Source organism: Electrona antarctica, assembly GCF_951216825.1.
Source record: "Electrona antarctica genome assembly, chromosome: 22".
In the NCBI taxonomy this organism is placed as follows: Eukaryota; Metazoa; Chordata; class Actinopteri; order Myctophiformes; family Myctophidae; genus Electrona; species Electrona antarctica.
In genome coordinates, this window is record NC_136805.1 from 32,493,447 (window position 1) to 32,518,571 (window position 25,125).

The 25,125-nt window shown below is 42.9% G+C and overlaps 2 protein-coding genes across 7 annotated transcripts in view; both read right to left on the bottom strand.

The window, feature by feature from the left end:
• Window positions 1-888: 888 nt before the first annotated feature.
• Window positions 889-8,617, bottom strand: LOC306915987 (charged multivesicular body protein 6-like). Its single transcript, XM_079493694.1, has 8 exons — window positions 8,379-8,617; window positions 7,553-7,662; window positions 7,052-7,139; window positions 6,848-6,934; window positions 6,419-6,484; window positions 5,774-5,854; window positions 4,222-4,294; window positions 889-2,980 (listed from the first exon to the last, which is right to left on the bottom strand). The coding sequence occupies exons 1-8, from the start codon at window positions 8,439-8,441 to the stop codon at window positions 2,931-2,933; spliced, it is 618 nt and encodes a 205-aa protein (XP_079349820.1). The 5' UTR covers window positions 8,442-8,617; the 3' UTR covers window positions 889-2,930.
• Window positions 8,618-8,899: 282 nt separating this feature from the next.
• abca5 (ATP-binding cassette, sub-family A (ABC1), member 5) overlaps window positions 8,900-25,125 on the bottom strand; it is a 49,853-nt gene continuing 33,627 nt past the window's right edge. For all 6 annotated transcript variants that reach the window (XM_079492105.1, XM_079492106.1, XM_079492108.1 and 3 more), the window contains 18 exons: window positions 23,813-23,950; window positions 23,580-23,693; window positions 22,813-22,983; window positions 21,866-21,979; window positions 21,569-21,706; window positions 21,273-21,341; window positions 20,888-20,979; window positions 20,335-20,458; window positions 19,319-19,436; window positions 19,115-19,206; window positions 18,526-18,701; window positions 17,740-17,815; window positions 16,894-16,988; window positions 16,374-16,493; window positions 15,555-15,707; window positions 15,064-15,143; window positions 14,830-14,885; window positions 8,900-14,428 (listed from right to left, as the gene is read on the bottom strand). In XM_079492105.1, coding sequence (XP_079348231.1) covers window positions 14,288-14,428; window positions 14,830-14,885; window positions 15,064-15,143; window positions 15,555-15,707; window positions 16,374-16,493; window positions 16,894-16,988; window positions 17,740-17,815; window positions 18,526-18,701; window positions 19,115-19,206; window positions 19,319-19,436; window positions 20,335-20,458; window positions 20,888-20,979; window positions 21,273-21,341; window positions 21,569-21,706; window positions 21,866-21,979; window positions 22,813-22,983; window positions 23,580-23,693; window positions 23,813-23,950 — 2,067 coding nt within the window. In that variant the 3' untranslated portion in view covers window positions 8,900-14,287. The remainder of the gene's footprint in view (window positions 14,429-14,829; window positions 14,886-15,063; window positions 15,144-15,554; window positions 15,708-16,373; window positions 16,494-16,893; window positions 16,989-17,739; window positions 17,816-18,525; window positions 18,702-19,114; window positions 19,207-19,318; window positions 19,437-20,334; window positions 20,459-20,887; window positions 20,980-21,272; window positions 21,342-21,568; window positions 21,707-21,865; window positions 21,980-22,812; window positions 22,984-23,579; window positions 23,694-23,812; window positions 23,951-25,125) is intronic.

The window sequence follows — 25,125 nt, forward strand, 5'->3', positions numbered from 1 at the left end:
ACATTGTACTGTACAGGTAGATCAGCTATTTTCAAATGTCTGAAATATATACTGTAGGTGGTTACTGCATGTTTTGTAGTAAAGTACAAATATCTCAAAATTGTACTTGTACAGTACTTGAGTAAACGTACTTAGTTACTTTGCACATGTCTGTGTCCCCCCCCCCCCCCCCCCCCCACACACACACACACACAACTCCTTTCAGTTACACTGCAGAGGTGGCCTATAATCCCACGCCTTCTACAGCCTACTCATTGCAGTTCTCTCACGCTGAGGGCTCTCTCTCTCTCTCTGCTTTCAAAGTAGTGAATCATGAAGGCAACAATTCCTCCACCATTCTTCTCCCTGTAGTCGACGCATCCATCGCCAACACTCCTACGTCACCCCCACAGTAGTGGCAGTGAGCAATCAGCCAGCCACCACAAGATGATAATGGGGGCATGGCAACTCATTAAAAGTAATATCTTAATGTCAAGGTTGCTGTTTTTTTCTCACAAACTCCAGTTTACATCATTTACCGCATGAGAAGTTCAAATGGAATGGGTTAATATGCCAAAACCTTAATATTTCTGGACTGTAGATCGGATATGGAGAATAAAAAGAGTTATTGAGTTTGTGCTTGAAATGTACTGTAATTCTGTAAACTGTTAATAAATATTTCAATCAATCAATCATTTATCTCACGGAATATGCCATATTTATCAGTCCAAACCATAGACTGTAAGGTCCAAACTCCAAAGGTAAATACTAGACGTCAGTACAGTACCATTATAAGCCACCTGCTGCACCTTGCAGTTGATAGTGTATTGTCATTGGCTGCCACCTAGTGGGCAAACAAATACAATTCACCAAGGGCAAGCTCAAGTGGAAGAATGAAGGGCAGGACAATTAAAAAAAAAAGTATTTTTAATTGTTACAGAATAACAATAAAGAGGTACATTTTCTGAATGAACCAGTTTAAATAAAACTGGTCTGTCATATAGTCCCAATTGTGAAAGGACTTCCACAGAGTGAGAGAATTAGTAATCACACGATCGGTCTGCCTGACAACCTGATTCTACAGATTAGAGATATAGGAGTTAGAATGATCCTGTGTGTTCCAGAACACAGTCCATTGTACTCTGGCGCGCTCATATAAAGCATTAGCATAAGTCTTATGCAACGGTGTGAGGTTAACAATCTGTTTTGTGTGTGTTTTGCTGCAGTTAAACGAGTCTACCCAAGTGATATGTGGTGCGATATGTACAGTAAATTGCCAACTATGTTCATAATACTCATTTGGTAAGAGCTCATGCTCTTTTGTCATCAATTACCATGTCGGTCAGAGATATTGCCTTCGACATTTTTTTTTTTTTTTACAGAGGTACAGAGGAAAGCCCCCCCCCCCCCTCACATTACAATACGATTAGCCTGTTCTCTGATGACAAAGAACTAATCCATAAGGGGAGTGGATAATTAGATTGGTTAAGCTGTTTTCCAGAAGGGGTCAGAGTGAGTGGGTCAACATTATGTGAAACAGATTCTTACGCAAACATTCCAATGCAAAGTTCTAGGACAGATCATTTATATAGTCTTACATACATTGGTTCTCAAAGTGGGGTCCGGGGGCCTCTAGGGATACTTCAGGGGGTCCCTATAGCTAAATTAGAGAAAGTTAGGAACCTAATGGACCCTTGTGGGTCTGTAACTCAGAGTTAAATTAGCAGTGATTTGAAATTGGGGTCTCAGAGATAGAAATGCCAATAAATGGGGGTCAGAGTCCTTGAAATTAAAACGGTTGAAAATCACTGCTAGAGCCGTAAACATCTTCACTTATGGGGGTCTGCGGCCCAATAAATAATAATAATAAATGATTATAGTCCAAACCCACGTCAAAACTGTTCATGTGTGTGCCGGGAGGAAGGGGAGAATGTTTAGGCCTGTCACGAAGATGAAAAACAATATTATACTATATCTGATTGACTTTTACACCACTTAATGGTACTAGATTTCTAGGTTTCTCCAGATCGGGTAAATTGCCAATCACTGATCGAGTCATTTGGAGTGAAAATCGTAAATGGATGATCGATCGGATCAACTCTAATGATAACGCAGCCTCTAGAGTCGCTACATGTTATCATCAGTCAGGTGGAAACCTATGTCCAAAACTGAAATGGGAAAAAAATGCCTTTGATACAATGTAGTTATTTGGTTAAACGCTCTTGTTAATACTTTGCATTGGTTTAATATATTAAACCCAAAGACAGACTTAACCACTTCCAATTGCAAAAATAATCTTGTAGATTGGCTATTTTTGCTACTTTTGTGTGACACTGTAGTATGACAAAATATGTCGTACATTTACGAAAAAAAATTAAATATGGAAGGTTAGATTTCTGCCCGACAGCAAAGTTAATCAAGCAAATGTCAATCCTGCCATGATCGATTGTGAGGTTAAAATATAAATTGTAGTCACATACATGAGCAGAGAAATAATAATAAGTGGCATATATTTGTTAGTTCATCAAGTGAGTAATATAATCAGTCAGTCCTTCACAAAAGTTTAAACACAAAACAGAAAGATCAAATAACGATGTTGGGGTTTAGGCACAATTACTGAAATCCTGTACACGCCTTCAATATGGCGCTGCAGCTAATTTGCTGATAGATGACCAGTTATTTCCCCAGCCATACAGTGTAGGGAGAACTGGATTATATCCGAGGCCAGAGAGGGAGTGTAGGCAGGTAGGCATGTTACATGGCCAGATGCTGGCTGTAGCTGCCTGGATGCTGTGAGGAGGTCCAGTCTTCATCACTGAGGATGGAAATCACATCAGGCCTCTCGGTAGACGGGACAGATCTCCAGGCAATGTTTGTGTGTTTGTGTATAGAGAGAGGCCAGTCTGTTGAAGAGGAGCCACCAGGTCACCTGAGGGCTTCCAGGCATGCGTCTAGGCCGCAAGCATCTCTCGTTCGGGCTTCTTACTTGGCCGCTCCCTCTCTGAAGCAAAGACAGATTGACAAGCAGCACAGCGACATGTTTAGCCTCGTATGCTACGGACAGACATCACACATGACCGGGGCCAGAGCAAACAGAAGGAAGGTGTGTGTTAACAACTGAAACCTTTTTCTTCTCCTAGATATTTTTTGGGGCTTTTTGCCTTTATTTTACCAGCTCAGAACCATAGCCAAACTAAAACCCATTCTAACCCATACAGACCTAGTCACAGTCACTCATACATTTATCACCTCCCGGTTAGACTACTAGTCTAGTTGCCAGCCCATAGAGCCCCATTGTGAACCCGGACATGTTGAGTACAAAAACGTTTTATGTTAGAAATGTTGAGTATGGGTCCCCAGCATGTAGAAACTGCCGGATGCTAACTTGCATATGTTGAGCAATTTTCATAATTGGCATAATATGTGACCATACCATTAACAACCTATAGAAGGCAAAAGATTGCAAATTTCATCATGCTTTATGTAGCATGTGACATGTCAAACTAGGGGGTTTTCATTCCAAGCATTCGTTTAGCAAAAAAACACTTTCATTCCAAGCATTAGTTTAGCAAAAAATGTGGCCATATAGCTACATATACCTACTGGACCGCTAAGCCAGCCCAGGCCAGGAATTCTTTTTTAATAAAGACGGATGGACAAAACCAAGACCGACAAACTCACAGTCGCGAGCTGTAGCAACACTGATCATAGAATGTTTGCGAGACCTGGCGGTCACACGGATGGAGTGACTGCCAGTTCTGGACATAGGAGGTGTAAGGCCATTTATTTTCCATTTGTTTTGTTTCTTTTTTATGACGTCACCCAAGGGCTTGGTCAAGGCCAAGATTGGCCAGGTTATTTGAGGAAGTCGATAATGACGCACAGGTGTTGCTGAGGAAATTGAGGCAAACAGTGTTCTGACTGTGTGAGGGTGAAGTTGTTTCTGCTTTACGCTGACTGTTTATTATTAATTTGTTTATTTTTGTATAATCTTACTGAAGTGACAGTGAATAAATATAAATTTGTTTTTGTATTTCAAACTAAGTCAACGTTTTGGACTTTTCTTTTCTTTTATAATCACACGTCTAAACTAAAGTCTCTGCGTCAGCAACCACCGAGTAACGTCAAAATTTAGGACTGAAAGTACAGGAGGTTTCCTGTGACAATATCAAAGATCTCTGATTAAAACACTTATCTGGCCTCTCCTCGGTTTCCTCTGGGACTTCTGATTAAAACACATACCTGGCCTCTCCTCTGTTTCCTCTGGGACTTCTGGCAGCTCATCCGTGGGAACTTCAGGAAGCTCCACGTCTCCCTGAAAGGAAAAAAACACACACACATTGACTGTGAAAAAAGCATCAGAGCCTGGATCCATTACGGATAGACAAACAGCAGCACTGCACAGAAAACAGCAGTGGTAAATAAATGATCATTAGGTTTGGTGGAGAGGGGAAAAAAGAGAGCGGACAAAGTACAGTTGATCCCGATCAACTAAGTATTAGTTTTCTAAGTATAGAGGGTTTAAGTTATTCATAATGCTTTATGGGACAGACTCTTCAGATGACTGTCAGCCCGCTGTCTTTGATCTCGCCACGAGTATTGAGTGTGCTTCATTAACACTGATGAATGGGGTAGGGATGTTAATAGTTAATCGATTAATCGACCGTTAAGAAATTCTTCAATTAAACTTAACAGTTAACAATTCTTCGAAAAGTCTGCGGTTCCATCATTGGGTGTTTTTCTGTGAATGTAATGCTGAATGAGTGCGCATGTGGCCGAGGAACGTAGCCTGGCTAATAAGCCAGACTCAATCCGTCGGCAGGCAATTTTTTTTTGCCAACGGCTGATTCGGTCTGGCTTATTAGCCAGGCTACGAGGAACGCACATGTGGGCTGGTTTAGAAACTGCCCCCCTTAAATTCATTTATCGATAATTGACATCCTTAGACTGGGGTTCAATGCTGGAACCACAGTAGTGTTCTGAAACCATTGGTCGCCCATGGCATGCATTACATCTGCAATTCTGCATACTGTACTTGTTCTTGTCATCTCTGAGCACACCAAAACCAGTTCAACTGTTCAAAAAAGTTGTTTTTGGCCATATATTATTACTGAATGTTCTTCGTTCACAAAGGAAGTCTGTCCCAACACTTTTACATCTCACTAGAAAATAGGTCTGGCCAATATATCGATATTATCTTGATATGAGACTAGATATCGTCTGGGGTTTTGTATATTGTAATATGGCCAATTTTAGCTATTTTTGAAAGATTAAAAAGAAAAAAGTAAAATCACTGGCTTCCAATGTTATCAACCTATAATCACCAATATGTTCTAATCAAGACCATTCAATGAAGCCAGTATGGACATTTCCACATACTGCCTACCGCGAGTGGGCGACTAGGAAATGGGGAAGTGAAATGACTGCCGCCGAAGCGAAACTGACTTACATGATGGCCGGTTAAGACTGATATGAGGTTAAGGGAATTACATGGCCCGTTAAGACTGAGGTTAGGGTTAGGCTTTAGAGTTAGGGTTAGATTTAGCCGTTACCGTTAGTAATAGTCGAACAACATGACCAACGCCACTTCGGACAATGGCTGACAACAACGTCAGTATGTGGAAATGTCCATACTGGCTGAAATGAATGGTGTTGATAAGGGCTGATGACAGACATTAAATCTGAAACCGCTCAGTAAAATTATCGTCACAATATCGATAGGTATTTATTATTTGGACAAAAATACCAAGCCATTTTATTTTGTCCACCACATCCCTACATGAAACACACTGACCTGAGTGATCGCCTCCAGCTCAGCCAGTACAGCATCTTCATCCTCTTGTGTCAGAGACCCTGCGAGCATCTCATCTATTTGCTGTGTGGCCAGAGAACAAACTCTCAGCAAACAAACAACCAACGCATTTCAATGTCAAACGAAACCCACGATAGTTTCGGAAATTAATGATTGGGCCTGTCACTATTACATAATCACCTAATCGCAATTATTTGAGATAATCGCAAAAAAAATTTGCATAATGGTCAGCATAATGGTCAATCATTTCAATGTTATGATATAATAAAAATGTCCATACATTTTTTTTTTTTTAATCAAAAATATCAGAAATGGCAGATCTACAAGCTTGTAGATCCACTATTTCCACTATTTTGAAAATTGTTTTTTTTGTCAGTTATTTGTGACAAAGTCACATCTGTGCAATTTGTGACTACGAAGCCTAAAAGGCAAACCTTAATTGCAATTATTTGTGCGACAATTATCATCAAGTTAAATGTGTAATCGTGACAGCCCTGTGACCAAAAACTTCCTGGAAAGGGAAAACGACAAAATACCATTTACAGACAATCAGTGTTAGACTTAGACCAAGATGAAAATGAAAGCATGTGGTGCGTTTCTGAAGTTATTTTGTGGGGTCCTCCTCACCCTTTGGTAGTCGATAGAATCCTGGGTTTCATCCATGATCCGTTCCACTTCTTCGATGGACATTACCTAGTTTGTGGAAAACAAGAGCTCATCAGTATAGACATTCTTAGAGCACAGTTAGGAGAGACATACCCTAGAACTAGATCACTGGGTCTCAAAATGGGGTCTGGGGACTCCCAGAGGTCCTTGAGGGGGTTACAGGTGGTCCCCAGCAAAATTAAGAAAAGGTAACATTTAAGCCCCATTTTATTTTTTGGCAAAATCTGTAAAAATCTTAGCTAATGGGGGTCCCCTGGCATAACATCTTTGAGGGTCCACGGCCAGACTTATTATGAATTTGGGGGTCCTTCTTTACATGACAATGTTTGAGAACCACTGCTCTGGATTGCATGGTATGGAACAAATTCATCAACATTTAATTGTGCCTACCTCATGCATTTTCTTCAGACAGTCATTTCCCACTTTCAGTCCTTCGATGACCTTTACTTCAATCTGCACGAATTCCAGATCTTGAACCTGTATTGAGTGAGAAATAGTTGCATCATTTGCAAGTGGACAAATAAAGTGTTGGTGCATTGCATGCCAATGACATGATGTTGGCTATTTTAGCTATTTTTGAGTCAGTTTAGTCACCATGCGCTCCAGGTTGCTAATCTGGTTCTCCGTCTTGTCGAGGAGCTGGTCCTGGTAGCGCTTCTTCTTCAGCAAGAGCAGTGCTTTTCTGTAGGAAGACAAGGAAATAATGCAATGAGGGTCAAATCAGAAATGATATCAGATTACTTTGTCCCAGGTACTGCGTGCATAGGGACTCAGTTTCAAACCAATTAGAGGTGCTCCAATCGATCGGCCACCGATCGGTGATCTGCAATTTACCCGATCTGGAGAAACCATTTAAGTGGTATAAAAGTAAATCAGATATATAGTATAATATCGTTTTGCATCTTTGTGACAGGCCTAAACATTCTCCCCTTCCTCCCCACACATACAGGAACAATTTGGATGTGGGTTTTGACATATAAGAATTGTGGAGATATATTCAAAATTTCCCCTTACGCGATCGGAGCAGAGATGTCACAGGAGCAGGCTGTATATTATGTATGACTGTCTTATTAACGTGGGGATTTTGTTACTTACTCTTTCTTTCCATTCTTCAGCAACTGTTTAGCTAGAAGTCTCTCCTTCTCTAGGTGCAGATTGATCCTCTTCTGATATTGCCTCAGCTTATCTCTCTGTTGCTTCAGTTGCTGAAATCAGACAAGAAAGATAGACATAATAATGCTGCAAGACAAGTCAATACATGAATGCCTGCCTGATGCATGTCAAATTGGTGGTTCTTGAAATTAAAATGGTTGAGAGAATCACCGCTATAGAAAAATCTTCAGTGTCAATTTGGGGGTCCTTGACATGACACAGTTTGAGAACCAAAGATTTAGACCAGTGCGTTCTCTTCTCAAACAACAAGTATTATTATTATATCCAGGAGGACCATCCATGACCATAACTGACCAGAGCTACCATGACCATAGCTCTGGTCCATAGCCTTCTACTGCTTCTACGATTCTGCCCTGCAGTAGAAGGCTATGACCAGAGCTACCATGACCATAACTCGAGTGTACAAATGGGACGTTTGGTTCAAATTGTACACTCGTAGATGTTACAGACCTGTAAAGGATCCATCCCTAAAATGTCTGTGATCTTACATTTCATGGAATACATGAAATGCATGCAAGATCACAGACATTCTAATCTAGGGCTATAAAGTATCAATTACCCTGAAGAAAACATGAGGGTCCCTGCCTGGACCTCACTTTGAGAACCACTGATTTAGACCAATACGTTATATTCAAAACAAAATCCTGAATATTTTTCGTTGCGCAGTTATAGTTTCTCATACACATACTGTTACAGTATAACGTTACAGTAGTTTAGCTAACGCTGGCTAGCTAGCTAACACACTCACCAATATCGCCTTGTCTTGCTCTGTCACTCGTGTACGTTTCTTCTTGCCAAAGATATTCCCCATAGTGACACCGCATCCCAGCCAGTAAACACAGATATGAATAAAGATGTAAGCACACTGCGCTGGATTAATACTAGTTTAGAATAGTGTCAAATCCTGCGAATAGAGATCACTGCTGGTTGTTAGCCTCCTAGTCCATAGTTTGTGGTCCACACCCACATCAGGAAATACGGAGGCTGGAGAGGGACATACTATGCATGCCATTTGATTTTTTTCCCCTTTATGATGATGCCATAAGGGGTCCATTTGGTTCTTAACCATGGATCATATAGCTGAGGACCCCCTGGAAACCCTGCAGTGCAATGACCTAGCCCCTTTCAGGACCCTCGGTTACCTTTTCTAATACAGTAAAGGAAACCGAGGGTCCCAAATAGGGGATACCTGTCTGATGACCCTGGTGGACACAATTCAAACAATTTACTCACTATGACTGAGTAAAAAGTAATAATAAAAAAATAGACTACATTTTATTTAATATTTTATTCATGAGAATGTTGCATAGGGGTAGGGGAGAATTTAATTACGACCTGTCTGTGTTCATTTTGACAATAGGGGCGTTGTAGTTGTAGGAGCAAATCACAGCACACTGCTAGACCACACAGTCTTTATAAAGTAAAATAAGTGCATAAATAATCTTACAAAGATTGCATAATATACAGAAAAGGTTTAACATTTCCCAGAAATAGTGCAATTATACCACCACCAGGAAATAAACAAAAACAAAGATTGCCATATCAAATGTCTATAATTATATACAGAGCCAAAAATCTGTTCCAGGTGAAAGACTCTAGGCTTAAATATATTTATTTTTTCCCAATCTGGTAGCCGGTATTAGAAAAGTGCAAAAAGAAAGCAGATGTTATTTTAGATGGCTACATTTGACTGCGAATGACACTTAAAACCACAACAAACACATGGATATTGCAGTAGTTGACAACATTGATATTAAATGTTTGTAGTGATAACCCCATGCATGTATCTTCTGCACAGTGTCTGTCTGTAGTGTACACTGTCAGAATAACCATCTCTCACCTATCCCAGTCACACGTAAATACTGTACCAACCCAACTGTAACAAAGTTAGTCTGCTCCAGTGGTTCTCAACATTTTTATGTCAAGGACCCCCAAATTGACAGTAATTAGTCCAGGGACCCCCGATATGCCAGGGACCCCCATTAGAGAAGATTTTTACGGTTCTAGCGGTGATTCTCAACCATTTCAATTTTGAGGACCCCCATTTGACATGCATTAGGTTACGAATCCCCATTATATGTAGAAATGATAGAAATTCCTATTTCTATCTCTGGGGCCCCAATTTATATTGTAAAATAAATGTAAATTTAACTCAGAGAGGGTACAAATGGAACCAAATGGACCCGTTAAGAGTAATACAGAGCCATAAGGGTCCATTTGGTTGCTATACTATCTTATCATTTAGCTGGGGACCTCCCTCAAGGACCACTGGGGGTCCCCAGACCCCACTTTGAGAACCACTGGTCTACTCTATGTATTGTGCCCTTAGATTGTGCCACATTCAACTGCACAAGGCTACATGTGTGCAAAAAATATATATACATTGAGTATATCTCAAGTAAAATAAAGGTCATTCAACTTCCTCACTTTGTGTGAGGTTAAATAAATGATCTTTTGGAAACTGTCCCACAAACACCTGTTATATTAACTTGATACAAACTACCTCGTGACAAATTAGTACAAATGTTTAAATAGATGTTTCCAAAATTGAAAATAAAACATTGAAGAAAAAAAAAGCCAATATGTTTGAAGACAAACATCCCTCTCAGAATATTCATAATCAGACAACTTGTTTGAAAATGTACTAAAACAAGACTTCAGCATGACACAATGGGATGCCTAACCACATGCATTCTAGTGTCCCTGTACTAATAGGCAAACATTCGGGGAAAATAATAATCGAACATTCGGCTAAAATAGCTTTCACTATTTGATGTACAACAAGTATATAAGGGTTAAGTGGTTAAGGGTAGTAAAAAACAGCTTCTCTTCGCTCATCAGTGACAGTAAAAAATAAAATAAAAATAAGAGCCCATAAAATCCATTAAACAAAAAGACATTCTAAACCACTTAACCCAAACACCTTTTTTTTAGGATACTAGGACAACTAGTACAAGTCAGTGTTGGCATTTGAAATGTTGGGAGTTTGATGCACGAAGAAAGATTTTAGCTTTAAGAGACAGGTGTGTAGTGTACACAGTAAAATCCTTAGTGTTAAAGCTGCAATCCGGAATTTATATGAATGAATAAAATGTATATATATATTTTTTTTTAACCAATCTCTATGGTAGAGTACATTAATACAATATCTATTCTATCACATCTGCAAATTCTGCAGTGGTTGGAGGTGGTCTACCTACTCCATTGAGAAACGTAGACCCTGGTGGTGTCTGGAAGCACAAGCAGCCCTGCCTGAAGCTAATCAGCTCAATATCGCTCTCGTCTGAGCAGTAGATTGTTTGGTTTTCCCAGAGACCGCAGGTTCGAATGACCAGGTTACTGTTGCAATTACTACCTCTCTATAAGTCGTGACAGGACGTAAAACGTATTGATTGTAGCTCCAACTTCACTCCGAAACTTAACCCAGAGTGTACAAATGGAACCAAATGGACGCCACTTCATAATGTAAATTGTGTCTGCTCTGCTGCAACTTCCTGCGGAAAGCCAGAGGCAATAATTGTCATACTTTTTAATCAAGGACTGGAAAATGCAGCACGTAAAAAAACAGATTCATTCAAGTGAATACTTAACACTTGAAATTCCTAACAACACCTACTCCTCCTCTCACCTGCATATAATAATAGGTTAGGTTCAATTACAATTCAACGGGTTGCAGATATTGCACCAAAAATGCATTTTCGGTACCTACGTATACAGGCTGGTAGTACTAGCCTATACAGGCATATACCCCTACCATCCCACTCACCCCCCACCCAAATCTGTACAAACACATACATACTGTATACAATAAACACACTAAATAGGCTAGAGAGGAATCTAACAAATGGTCTTTCTATGATTAAAAGTGGCACCAAAGTGTAAAGCCTGTGTTATAATCCATTCAGGTGATTAGGTTACCACCGAAACATTGGTTAGTAAAAACAGAGACATGCGTTTGGGTGAGCTGCGAGTCGCTTATCACCGCGGCGTCGTGTCATCGTTTTCGGTGGTCACCTTATCACCTAAAACTGGAGTATGAATAGGCCTTTACGGTGTCACGCACCAAAAACATCAATCTACAAGCTCACAACGCATCTCGACGTGACATGTTGTGAGCTTGTAGCTCTGCCATCTTCGGTGCACGGCACCCGGCACACGACCAAGTACAAATCAGGTTTAAGAGTGACATTGGAGCTCCATAGATTTCTTTCCATGCCAGTATTATTATAATGCAGTTATAGCCACAACAACTCCACTCCCGCCCTTCTCTTTGGAGGCCCAACATACATTCACAATCTACGGTCAGAAATATCCACACCCCCATAAAGCTTGAATGATTGAGAAAAAAAATCTTTTAAAATATTGTCTTGAGAAAACTACCGTATGTACATACATACATACATACAATTACCGTATGTACATACATACATACATACATAAATCGATTTAAATTTGACGCAGCTGCCTGCGGCCTGAGGTCAGTGCCTGTGCAGAGTGTTTGATGAGAATGGCGTGCTACATGTACTACTGGAGTGCATTATTCTAACTAGACAGGCAATTTAAATTCTGAAGCTTAAACCTACAGAGAGAAAGGCCACAGGGCAGTGGGCACATGTCCAAAATAAAACCCAATGAATGTCCATCTGTCTCATTCTAAAAGACTGCCTTCTTCAGCATGCATGCTGGAAGTAAGAGAGAAAGCTCAGAGAAAAACAAGAAGTAGCGACATCTTTGCTGAGCAGTGAGGCGTTCACCAGTACTTCATTTGGGGGACACTCTAGGGGGGGGGGGGTACTGTGAGAAGGGGTACTCGTATTCCTGTACAACATAAAATGGCATCTCTCCTCCACAACAGTATGCTTCATGCATCTGTGCAGCAAATGGGCATATGCACTCTGCCTCCTCCCATTGGCGGGGGCGTTCACACGAGGCATATGCAAAGATGCAAATATCACAGCATATTTGTTGCTTTGTACATCTGTTGCCCAGATGGTTTTTGAGGTCATCAAGCGTGCGTCCGTAATGATGTGTGTCGGAGGCGCGGCGGCCGGCGGGGGAGATTGAAAAACAACAACAACAACAATCTAGCATGGATGGAGTCTCAACTGTGAGCCCTTTTGGAACTAGGCATTATTAATATGCACTGGAAACAATGGAAACGGACTAGAAGAAGTCGTCGTGAGTTTTTTGTCAGCCGGGTGAAAAAATGCGGGAGGGGGAATAAAAATAAATTGCAGCTACAGTTGTAGCTTTGCATCTGGAAGTTGAACCCCGCTCAGCTTAGCTTTGCATATTTTGCAGCAGCTATACAAACGTCAGATTTGCTTGGTAGCTTCACATCGCTGGCTTCCATTGACAATGAATGGTAGACTGTATCTTTGCATCTGCCCGTGCGAACGCATTAGAGCGATTACGCAGTTTTATCCACATGCTACCGACGCTACAAAGAAAAGTGCCTCTCACACTAGTGTGCACAGGAGTGTATGAGTGTGGAGTGTGTAGTGTATGAGTGTGGAGTGTGTAGTGTATGAGTGTGTAGTGTATGAGTGTGTAGTGTATGAGTGTGGAGTGTGTAGTGTATGAGTGTGGAGTGTGTAGTGTATGAGTGTGTAGTGTATGAGTGTGGAGTGTGTAGTGTACGAGTGTGTAGTTTAGAAATGTGCTGCTTTGGTACCATCGTGAACGGATCCCACTACTGGTAGTTTTTTAATAAACACCTACGAATAAACCACTATAGAGTTTCACAAAAACAATGGCTGACACGCTTACTGTAATGTGGAGAATGGATGGAAAGGTTTACAAATTATCGTGTGTGTATTTATATATATATATACACACGTACACTTTATATATATATATATATATATTTTCTCGGTCGGGTGGAAAACTCATATGTCCAAAACAGTTTTTTGCAGCTTTTGTGTGATGCTTAGGATGATCAAGTAGTAGGGCATTAATTTACCGAAGAAAAACTCTCAAAAAACTAAAATATGGAGATATGAGGTTTCTGCACGCACAACAGCAAAGATATATTTTTCCCAACTCCGCGTGAAGATAATAAAAAAAGTAGGTATCGCGTTAGTGAATCGTCTGTAGGCTCCACGGTCAGTGCAAGTCAGAAAACACACAGAGAGAGCACCCTTCATACACGGGTTATAGACATAGCACCTCAGCCCCACAGACAGGGAGCCTTAATACCAGCACGCACGCACGCACGCGCGCGTGCACGCACGCGCACACGCACACGCACACGCACACGCACACGCGCACACACACACACACACACACACACACACACACACACACACACACACACACACACACACACACACACACACACACACACACACACACACACACACACACACACACACACACACACACACACACACACACACACACACACACACACACACACACACACACACAGATCGGCCCCATGTAGTGATACCGTCACCATCCCCTCCAGCCAGGGTCCAGCCCCGTAGAAGAAGAGGTGTGTCTCGTCCACACGGAGGGGGGGTGGGTGATAGGCGTGTGGAAGGAGCGGGGCGAGTAGTGCTAGCCTGTGGTCGTGCCCCGTTGGCAGGCAGCTGCACCTGGCTGGTCAGTATTAGTTGATGGCCGCCGCCATCCCCCTGGTGGGTGGACGGGGGATCACAGCTGGTGTACGATGCTGTCCGTGTGGTTGGTGGGCGCGGGGCCGTCCTGACGCAGCCTCTGCCACTGGAAGGTGGTGCTCTGAGAGCCCACCTCCTCCTCCTCGTTGTCCTGCTCCTTGGCAAACTCCATGAACACCTGGAGGACGGAGGGAGGAGCGGAGGGAAGGGGGAGAGGAGGTTTAGCGAGCGTTGCAGCAGGTAATGTTGACATAATTGAAACACCCGCTTTTATTGTTAACAACTGATAATCACCAGTAGGTTATTATCACTCGAATGCAATCGAGCCAGCAGGCTCGCCAGAAGCCTACTGTACTGCATGTATACTAGCTGCGATTAGGAAACATCGTGAAACTGACTTGCGTGGCCGGTTAAGACTGATGTGAGGTTAGGGGACTTGCGTGGCCGGTTAAGACTGATGTGAGGTTAGGGGATTTACGTGGCCGGTTAAGAATGAGATTAGGGTTACAGTTAGGGTTAGTAATAGTCGGACAACGCAACCAACGCCACATCGGACGTCTCCGAACAACTGGAACGTACCTGCTCTAACGTAGACTGTGAAAAGTTGTACCCTTCAAAGTTGAAGCTTTTCCTTGCTGGAGGTGAAAAGAGAAAAAACACACATGATTAATCTATCAAAATATCCATTAAATTGAGTCGGTACGCATAAGCCAGATGACTAGTGAATGAATGTGTTTGTGTACGTGTGTACATTTGTGTGAGTGCGAGCAAGCGTGTGTGCGTGTGTGTGAGAGAGAGAGAGAGATCACTTACCACTCTCGAGCTGAGAGAATGCCGTGGCCAGTGATTTGACGTCTTCCATGGGGATCTTGTAAACCATCAGCGTGGCAAAGCTGCAACACCGTGCCGAATAAAATGTTGGTTAGAAAACAGACACACATGCATACAAAGTCATATCTAATTTATATACAGTATAAGTAAGTAAGTAGCCTTGCCGAGCCATGAGGCCCATAGGGCAGGAGCCTATATCTCCTATTTCTGTAGCGTGAGGCAGCTTGATGTACAAGTACACCCCCTGGACATGACGCTAGTATGTCGCAGGGACTTACCCCCAATCCAACCCTTGATGCTGAGTGTCAAGCAGGGAGGCACTGGGTCCCATTTTTAGAGTCTTTGGTATGACCCAGCCAGGGATTGAACCCCCGACATCCCAGTCTCAGGGCAGACACTCTAACCACAAGGCCACTGAGCTGTATACTTATACTATACAGTATACAATGGCATAAATGAGGACTTGGTCTCACCTCTCCTGTCGGGCAGCATGAGGGAAGATTCGGAGGATCTCCTTGTGCAGCAGTGCCACTTGTTGCTGACCTGTCAGCTCCTCTCGGAGCTTCACTTCCAGGCTGTAGCCTCGGCCATACTTCCCTTTCAGGTGTTGGATGGAGCCGATACACCTGACAGAGAGAAATGCTCATGTTGTTAACTCTGTTAAAACCCCGACAAGTTTAACATGCTGCCAAATTAACTACTAACGAGAGCTACAGCATGTATGTTACAATTTAGGCATTTAGCAGACGCTCTTAATCCAGAGCGATTTACAGTAAGCAAGAACAACACATGGTAATACATCAAATACATAGAAATAGTCATCAAGAATCATAAACAAGCTAAGAACCTAACATCTGTCTAACAGTAGAATATCTGTACAGTGAGAGTATACACTATAGAGCGCTATGTCTGCAGTTCTGATTGCAATGGGGAGTTCATTCCATCTTACATGCATGCCTGACTGTTAAGCCCGATTCATAGACACTTTAAGTTTAACCTATACTCGATCGGCTGTGTTCGGCACGCTTGTGTGCCTCTGTAACACCCGGGAATCGAGCCCGGGTCTCCTGCGTCGGAAAGCCAACATCTTAACCACTAAGCCAAAAGCAAATTGCCTATGGCTCAGGGGAGATATTAGACTAGTTATTATTAGACATCAGGCTGAGGCTGTGAGCCACTCTGCTACACATCATGCACTAACCTCAGCTGACCACCAGGGGAGATATTAGACTTGTGAGGCCATCAGGCTGAGTCTGTGAGCCACTCTGTTACACATGCAATGATGCACTAACCTCAGCTGACCAGACACCATAATGGCTACGCGGTCACACACGGCCTCGGCCTCCTCCATGTAGTGTGTGGTCAGGATGGCTCCCCGCTGCTTGTTCTTGAAAGCAGCACGAATTGCCCTCCTGCACACAAGAGGGAGAGATAATACAGCCGTTTTTAGAGTTGGTGACAACAGAGGTCAACATTTGGACACCTTCCTTAACACATTTTGTGCCCAAGACGTCTGTGAACGTCTTTGGTATTACCGCACGTGCAGTGCCGAAGACGTCTGTGGACATCTTTGAAAAAGATATATATATATATATATATATATATATATATATTTTTAACATATATATTTTTTTTAAATTCATGGTGCCAAAGTTTGTGTTTTCGCCATTGAGAATGCATTGGGCGTTTAAATTAAATAACTCAGAAACTATAAAACATTTCAAAGTAAAAAGTTCCAGCATGTGTCTCCACAGTCAGCTGAATTAAAAAACAACACTTTAACAAAGTGTTACAGAGCTTTTATCGTCTCACCACATGCGCTGTTTGGACTTGGGATCCATGCCCGTCGAGGGCTCGTCCAGTAACACAATCTGAGGGTTCCCCAGCATGCTCAGGGCAAAGCACAGCTGGAAACGAGACACAACAGGCGGGTCAGCCACGGAAATGCAGCAATAATTAAAGGACCACTTCACCACTTTTCAACCTATCTTCATATAATAGGTCCTCACTAATAATCATGAAAAAAATGGTGCAATTTTTTTCTACTCGGTCTGTGTCTCATAGGAGGGCTGTGGGCAGTTCAGAAACCGTCTTCCAGTGACATCATTGATGGGGAATACAAGCTAATAGAAACTGCAGGCTTTCTAGTCCTGAAAAGTTGCAAACATTTTTGTAAAAAAATCTTGTTTAAAAAACAATCTGCCTAATGATGTCGTCACTGGAAGACCGTTTCTATACTGCCCACAGCTGTCCTATGAGACACAGACTGAGTAGAAAAAAATCGTGCCATTTTTTCATGATTATTAGTGAGGACCTATTACATGAAGATAGGTTGAAAAGTGGTCCTTTAATCTGTGAATGTGTGAATTTGCACATGGGAAATGAGCTGAAAGAAAACAATTTCAAAAGGTGTCTGGATGGCCGTGGGAGTAAAATAATGTTTTATTAGTTGTGCACAGATGTCGCACAACTTAGACATTTTATTTATACCACGCGTTTTGTTCTCGTCTTTTTTTTTTATGGCTTTTGTTTTACAGGTCTGAGGGCATTTTGTCGTTTTTTGTGTATACTGCAAAAACCTTAATAAAAAGACCTTGATGATCAAAAAAAGAAGTAACAAACTATGCAGAAGAGCTAGCGGGAAGAAGCTCTTCTCACCTTCCTCTTGATCCCTGCAGACAGTGTCTTGGCTTGCTTGTTCAGGTGGTCCTTCAGCTCTAGAGCATTGACAACACTGGAGAGAAAAGAACACCTGTCACTAAGTGCAAACCACATGGACCAGTGGATTTCAACCCTTTTCACATCAAGGACAATTATTTATTCAACATTAGATGTCACAGACCACCATTTAATGAGATTTAAGGCTCATACATAGTCTGGATTTTCGGTGGTGAGGTGACCACCAGAGCTGAAATAACGTTGAGCGGTGGTGAGTAAAAACAGAGAGAAGGGCTGGAGCGGTGGCGGTGGTTTGCTCTTCACCGCGGCTCGTGACGTCATGTTGTAGTTCGGTGGTCACCTCACCACCGAAAATCCAGACTATGTATGAGCCTTCAGCCTCTCACACCCAAAATATTTTGTTGTCGTTGGTTAAGATTTTGTACACATTTCCATGCTGTATTGCTGTTACCATAGGAGAGACAACAGGCAAATGTTGATCAAAATAACAATTCTTCTACATTCTCTTATTGCGTAGACTTAAATGAAGTAATGCAATAAGAGACAATCATTTGACTCTTGAGAGCATAAAATGGTTTAATTTTACACTCTCAAGAGTTAAAGATCTATAAGGGTCCATTTGGTTACCAACTTTCCATCATTTAAGTTTAACTGGAGACCACCTGGAACCCCCTCAAGGACCAACGGTGTGATGAAGACAGTTTTGCAGAGGAAAATGGATAGTTCCATTAGTGCCAGTGAGTGAGCGGGGCATTAACAACATACCGTTCAATGATACCTGGCACCTCCTGTGCCCGGATGCCCTTGATGGCAGCGTAGATCTCCAGGTGCTCCTGTAAGGTGATCCTGGGCCACAGAGGGTTGACCTGTGGGCAGTAGCCCACGTGCTCCAGGGGATTGTCGACGGGACGGAACTCTGTGCTGTAGTCACCCATCAGCACCTAGTGGGGAGGGAGGGAGGGTTCATAATTTCAACTCTGTGCTGTAGTCACCCATCAGCACCTAGTGGGGAGGGAGGGAGGGTTCATCATTTCAACTCTGTACTATATTAGAAAAAGGCTGATGCACACCTCAGAAGGCTAGTGACAGGTGCGTAGGGCAATAGATCATACTTAAAAAGTCAGGACAGACCGAAACGTCGAGACCAATTAAGAGCGACATTTTGGCAAGTGTCTGACAGTGTGCGGGACCCTTTCTTTGTTTTTCAGAGATACCCTTTTTAAGTAAACTCTGTACTGTAGTCACCCATCTGCACCTAGTGGGGAGGGAGGGTGGTTCATCGAGCTTGTAGATCTGCTATTTTTTTTTAAAACCCGTGAAAATGGAGCGCAAATCTTTGAAAAGACAACATTACCTGACCAGCCGTAGGGTCTGTGTCACCAGACAACATATGCATAACGGTGCTCTTCCCCGCTCCGTTTGGCCCCAGCAAACCAAGAACTTCACCTGAAGGAACATCAGGGACAACATTTGTGAATCAGGAATTTTGCTTAACTGTGAAATATGCGTTAACATGTTTCACAGTGTTAACGACGGCAGTGTGGTCCTCTGAACGTACCTTTGCGAACACAGAAAGAGATGTTTTTCGTGGCCACTTTCCTCCTCTTGGTCAAAGAAAATCCTTCCCTCCTGCCCTTGTACTGCTTCCTCAAGTTACTCACTACCACCACGGGTTTCTGAAGGGGGACGGTGTTGAGAAAAGGAGATATATTAGATTACATGAATTAGATTAGATTTTAGGATAAAGCACAGCCTGCACACACTGTAATGCCGCTTTAGAGTTGAAAAAGTCTAGTGTCAGAAGTGGTCGGATCAACCGAGTGCATGGGCATGTAGTGAGAAACATTAAGATCGATACACTTTCTCACAGTAACTGACTCCTTGTCTTGAGCGCACAAAAATGGTAAATGGTAAATGGTGCATTTATATAGAGCCTTTATCCAAGGCGCTTTACATAGATTGTGCATTACATTCACCCATTCACACACACATTCATACACCGATTGCAGCGGAAGCCATGCAAGGTACCAACCAGCACATCGGGAGCAATTTGGGGTTCAGTGTCTTGCCCAAGGACACTTCGACATGTAGACAGGAGGAGCCGGGATTCGAACCGCCAACCCATGGATCATTGGACGACCTGCTCTACCTCTTGAGCCACAGTCGCCCTCTTGAGCACAAGCCGTATGAAATTGATAAACTCACTGGAACGGAGCTGTGTCACTTTAGCGTTTAACCACATTAACCATTATTTTATACTTTAGCTATTGAAAAATAGCAGATCTACAAGCTCATGGCGCTGCATCGAGTGCCGCACTATGAGCTTGTAGATCTGCTATTTTTGGAAAAATCGTGAAAATGTGGTGCAAATCTTCGAATGTATATTCTTCCACAGCGAACGTGTTTAACTCAAAAATGTATTCTGGGAGGTCCCTGGGACAACATATTTTGAGATGGGGGTCGGCGGCCAAACACAGATATTATTTGGGGTCCTTGACATGAAATAGTCTGAGAACCACTGATGTAGAAAACATAGGACTTTCAGAAAACTGTCATTTGCCAAGCACAACTTACCTCCTCACAGCACTGACAGGTGATGGCCTCCCTGACCCGGGCCTTCTCCATCTGTACATCCTCATCCTCCTTCAAGCCCTCCTCTGGGTTCCTCTCCACTTTGGACTTCCCCTTCGATGAGATCCTTAAAAGAAAAATCACACTTGTGTGAAGTGAGTGAGTGAGAGTGGGCGCTCTTGTCATACATCATCATACAACACATTCTGTGCTCAGCCAATCAAATCATCCCAAATGTCATTCGGCCAATCACTTTTGGCGTCTTCTCTTTTCTGCCCTCACCTTTATCCTCAATATGTACTTTGCTCAGCCAATCAAATGACATGCTATGGGGAGATCAGCCAATCATCAGCCAATGTTTGTGTTCACACATACAGACAAAGCATCTGGGGGGTTAGCACCCCTCAAAAAGGGAAATAAGCATTGGGATCAATTCACTCTAATTTGGTCGATTAAGAAGGTTTATAGTTATTTTATTCTTAATAAATTGCTTCTGTCGGGCTGTGAAGTGATACTCATTGGTAAATACATTCATAAACGATGTCTACAGAATCACCTGCAGAACTGGTCGTTCTTCATGGTCCTTCCTCCATAGCGGATCTCCAGCCAGCGAAGCAGGAACAGCAGCAGGATGCACTGAAGATAGGGCTACAAACGCGCACGCACACACACGCATACACAGATACGCGCACACACACACACACACACACACACACACACACACACACACACACACACACACACACACACACACACACACACACACACACACACACACACACACACACACACACACACACACACACACACACACACACACACACACACACACACACACACACACACACACACACACACGCGCACGCACACAGTCTCAACGTGTCCTTCTACAGCAAGTGTTGGACAATGTCAATGTTTTGATGTAGTGTACTAGTACATACGGCCACGACAGCGATGAGCAGGTTCTTCCACAGGAAGTTCTCTTCGTAGAGTGACGGCAGGAAGGTAGCCTGGATGAGAAAGTCAAATGTCACAGAGGGTCTGTAGTACAGTCTGGGAATGTATCTCTCCGACTCCCACCCACACACACACACACACACACACAAATACCAGTTTGGGGGACCACCGGAAATCGACTGTGTCCTATATTTCTAAGCGCTACATTATAAGGTGTAGTGTGCTGATTGTGATGAATACAGTGTAAAACGGTGCAGGAGGAACTGAGAAGCGGGCCTACCTTGGTGATGCAGTTGAGGCAGCCCATGAGAGGGTACAGAGGGTTGAAGAAACACAGGGCGTTGTGCAGGTTCCGCGTCAGGCTCGGGTTGTCGTTGACAAACGACAGCTGGACCAGGGAAGCAGACACTACACACACCTTTAAAAGAACAGGACGGACAACACATTCATTAATGACACTACTACACACACCTAAAACATCGGAAATATTCAGTGCATTGTCACCCAGTGTATATATCTTTTTACAATATTCTGTAGGTATTTCTGAACGTTTCCGTGTCATAAATTGCAGTCTCACCATCATGGAGACCACGGAGAAGAAGTCCCTGTTGCTCTGGACGCGGGCGAAGCCAAACGAGACCACGTAGGTGAAGAGGATCATGGCCGGGCAGAAGCCCACCGTGCACAACACCTGGGGGAGGAGGGGAAACGGCAATATCATGGCAATGCACATGTGTCTCACATCAGTCTTGGCGTCTTGCTCGGCGAGTTTAGTTACTCATTGCCTAACTGGCGGCTGCAAGCTACCAGGCATGAGCATGAGCCTCACTTTTTTGGCGAGTGGTGCAACCACTCCAAGGAACAGCAATGTCCGTGTTAACCTATGTATGTGACTATGTGACTATGAGTACCAGTAGGGGCAAAAGTGGCGCTGTTGTGCCAGAAACAGAGAGAGAGAGATAGTGCTGCACTGTTGCCTGCTAATGACAGAGAGAGAGAGGGGGGGGGGGGGGTGCACCACTCAGTTCACATGATTTTTGTTAATACACGTAATTCATCACAGTCAAGATGTCTAATAAAACCCTCGGGGCTGCTCAATCCATCGTTTATATTCTCCATTGATGTCTAAACAATGCACACATTTCTGCATCTGTAGCTTCTTTCTTATACCAATAGGTTTGGCACTTTTACTCATGTAAAATTTGAATTCCGGACTTTATCTTGTACCAGAGTTATTTCTACATTGCAGTATTGTTTCGTCAGTACTTTCCCTTTACATGGGAAGGTATGCTGCAAGCAGCAACACAACGTTGTGTTGCTGCTTGCAGCATACCTTCCCATGTAAAGATGAAACAATAAAGTGCCTTAAAGGACTACTCTGTGAGTGCTGGTATTCTCCTTCTTCTAAAGTGATTCCTGACCGTGCACCCGGTAAAATGTTCCAAGAGCTGAGATAGCTGGAGTTGTGCGTGCTTCTTCCTTTCGTCAGTACTTTTCCCCCCACCACTAGGTGCTGCTACTAACCACAGCGGTGAGGTTGCTGGAGGTGAGCAGGCTGCCCGTGTGGAAGCAGAAGAGGATGACGGTCATGGCAGACAGGATGATGTAATAGAAGGGGATGTCCACCGCCGCCTGGCCACACCAGTAGGCCGAGGGCACCATGCCTGAGATGCGCAGAGTGGAGCGACACTTGATCTGCAACACACAACAAGGTAAGGTCACTCAATCTGACCACGCCGGAAGGCTGAGGGCACCATGGACCTGTGAAGGGTCCATCTGGATTCATGTTACGCTCTCAAGATTTAAAGGGCCACTTCACTCCTTTTGCAACCAGAGCTTATTTTAATGATGTTTAGGACACAAGAAAAACTTTTCTGGGGTTTTTATGTGTGAAAATGTGGTCTCGCTTCCTTCCTGGACTACAAAGTCACACCCCCATGCAGCCTCCCCCCTCTCCACAAGGAGGGGAAGTGCACTAAAGCATTATGGGCATTGTAGGAATTCAGCAATCCAGTCAGACTTCCATTGTTTTTGGGTACAAATTTCAAATTATGCTACCGTTACCTACTAGTACAAATACTATTAACATTGAGTGACTGCAGTTTCTTCCAGCGGTGAAATGTCCCTTTAAAGATCTATAAGGGTCCATTTGGTTATTACCAACTCTCCATCATTTAGCTGGGGACCACCTGGAACCCCCTCAAGGACCACTGGTTGAAAACCACTGCACTAGCCCCAATGAAAATGTTCGCTCTGAAATATATATAATATAATATATATATAATATGTACCTCTCTGTCCCGGGTGTGGTCCATGGCAAAGTAGGCTGGCATTCCAGCCGCCAGCATGCCAAGTATGATGGCCTCGATGTACACCAGGGCGTAGGACGTGGCTTCTGGGATTTGCTGGAGAATTAATCATTTCCATAACACATCAACACGCGTTGAACCAAGGTCTGCATAAGTAACACAAGTTAATCTGACTGATTTGATAGATCATGATGTGTCTTAGTTAAAATGCTCACATAGTCAAAAGGCTTGGTCCAGGTTCGGATCCTCCCGGTGCCGTTGAGGCCTCGCAGGAGAGCGTTGCTGAGGACATTGACCGCCATTGGCAGGGAGTGTACCGTGGTGCTGTTGAACGCCACACTGTACCGGAAACCCTGTTGAAAAGGTAGTAAAAAAGGTTTTAGGTTTTTTTTCTGTTTTATATAAATGTATGCATCATCATACAGTGTCACACCAATTTTTGAATAATTATTTGAAGTGTTTCCGAAAACGTAGATCAGTATTTAGAAGGCATTTTTTAGAATCGGCCTCAGTCCTAAATGCGTTTACATTTGAAAAAGGAACGTTTTTGACCCGACGGCAACGAAAATAGGGCACCACCAGTGCCTATTCTGCATGCCAGGAAAACAGTGGTGGAAAGTAACTAAGTACTTTTACTTAAGTACTGTACTTATACTGTACTTAAGTACAATTTTGAGGTATACTTTACTTGAGTATTTCCAATATCCAGTACTTTTACTTCTACTCCACTACATCTCGGAGCCAAAATCTTTACTTTTACTCCACTACAATTATTTGAAAACTTTAGTTGCTAGTTACTTTGGCGATTTAAATTTTGATTAGAAAACATACATTAACCACTTCAACCCTATACATTTCAGCCATTTGAAAATAGCCGATTTAGATCTGCTATTTTCAATAGTAGTACTAGTACTTTTACTTTTAGTACTTTTACTTTTAGTACTTTTCAATTCCGTACTTTTACTTGTAATGAAGTAGTTCTAAGGCCTCACTCAAACCTTTACTGCATTGCTGTATGCTTGTTGGATGAATGTTGTGTAGTGTCATGGCCGCCCCAATGCATTTCCAATGGAAATGTCACATGGTTTGTAGTCCACATTTTGGACTACAAGCTGTTGTATGGCTTTTGGCTGTGTTTCGGCTGTGTTTCGACTGCGCCCCTCCCCCTCATACAACACAAATGTTGTGTCAAACCATGTGACTCCCATTGGAAATGCATTGGGGCGGCCATGACACTACACAACATTCATCCAACAAGCATACAGCAATGCAGTAAAGGTCTGAGTGAGGCCTTAATTGCAATATTGGTACTTTTACTTAAGTAAAACAATTGAGTACTTTTTCCACCACTGCAGGACAAGTGTCCTTTTAAAGAATTTAACGTCTGGCTTTCAATAGACCTCTTAGTAGCCCTCAGACGGAGTGCACTCTATGTTTACATAAATGGAAATGCAACGAGGAAAGATGTCAGTCCATGACTAAGGTTAGATCTCTGGTAACATAAAAAGTCTCGTCTTCAAGAGACAAG

What these genes read in the sequence shown, in the direction of transcription:
- LOC306915987 (XM_079493694.1), bottom strand. Translation starts at nt 8,441, where the DNA reads ATGGGGAATATCTTTGGCAAGAAGAAACGTACACGAGTGACAGAGCAA. An exon ending in TTAGCAACCTGGAGCGCATG is followed by an intron (nt 6,935 to 7,051) that starts GTGACTAAACTG and finishes CACTCAATACAG; the next exon opens with GTTCAAGATCTGGAATTCGT. An exon ending in AGCTGGAGGCGATCACTCAG is followed by an intron (nt 4,295 to 5,773) that starts GTCAGTGTGTTT and finishes TTTTCCTTTCAG; the next exon opens with GGAGACGTGGAGCTTCCTGA.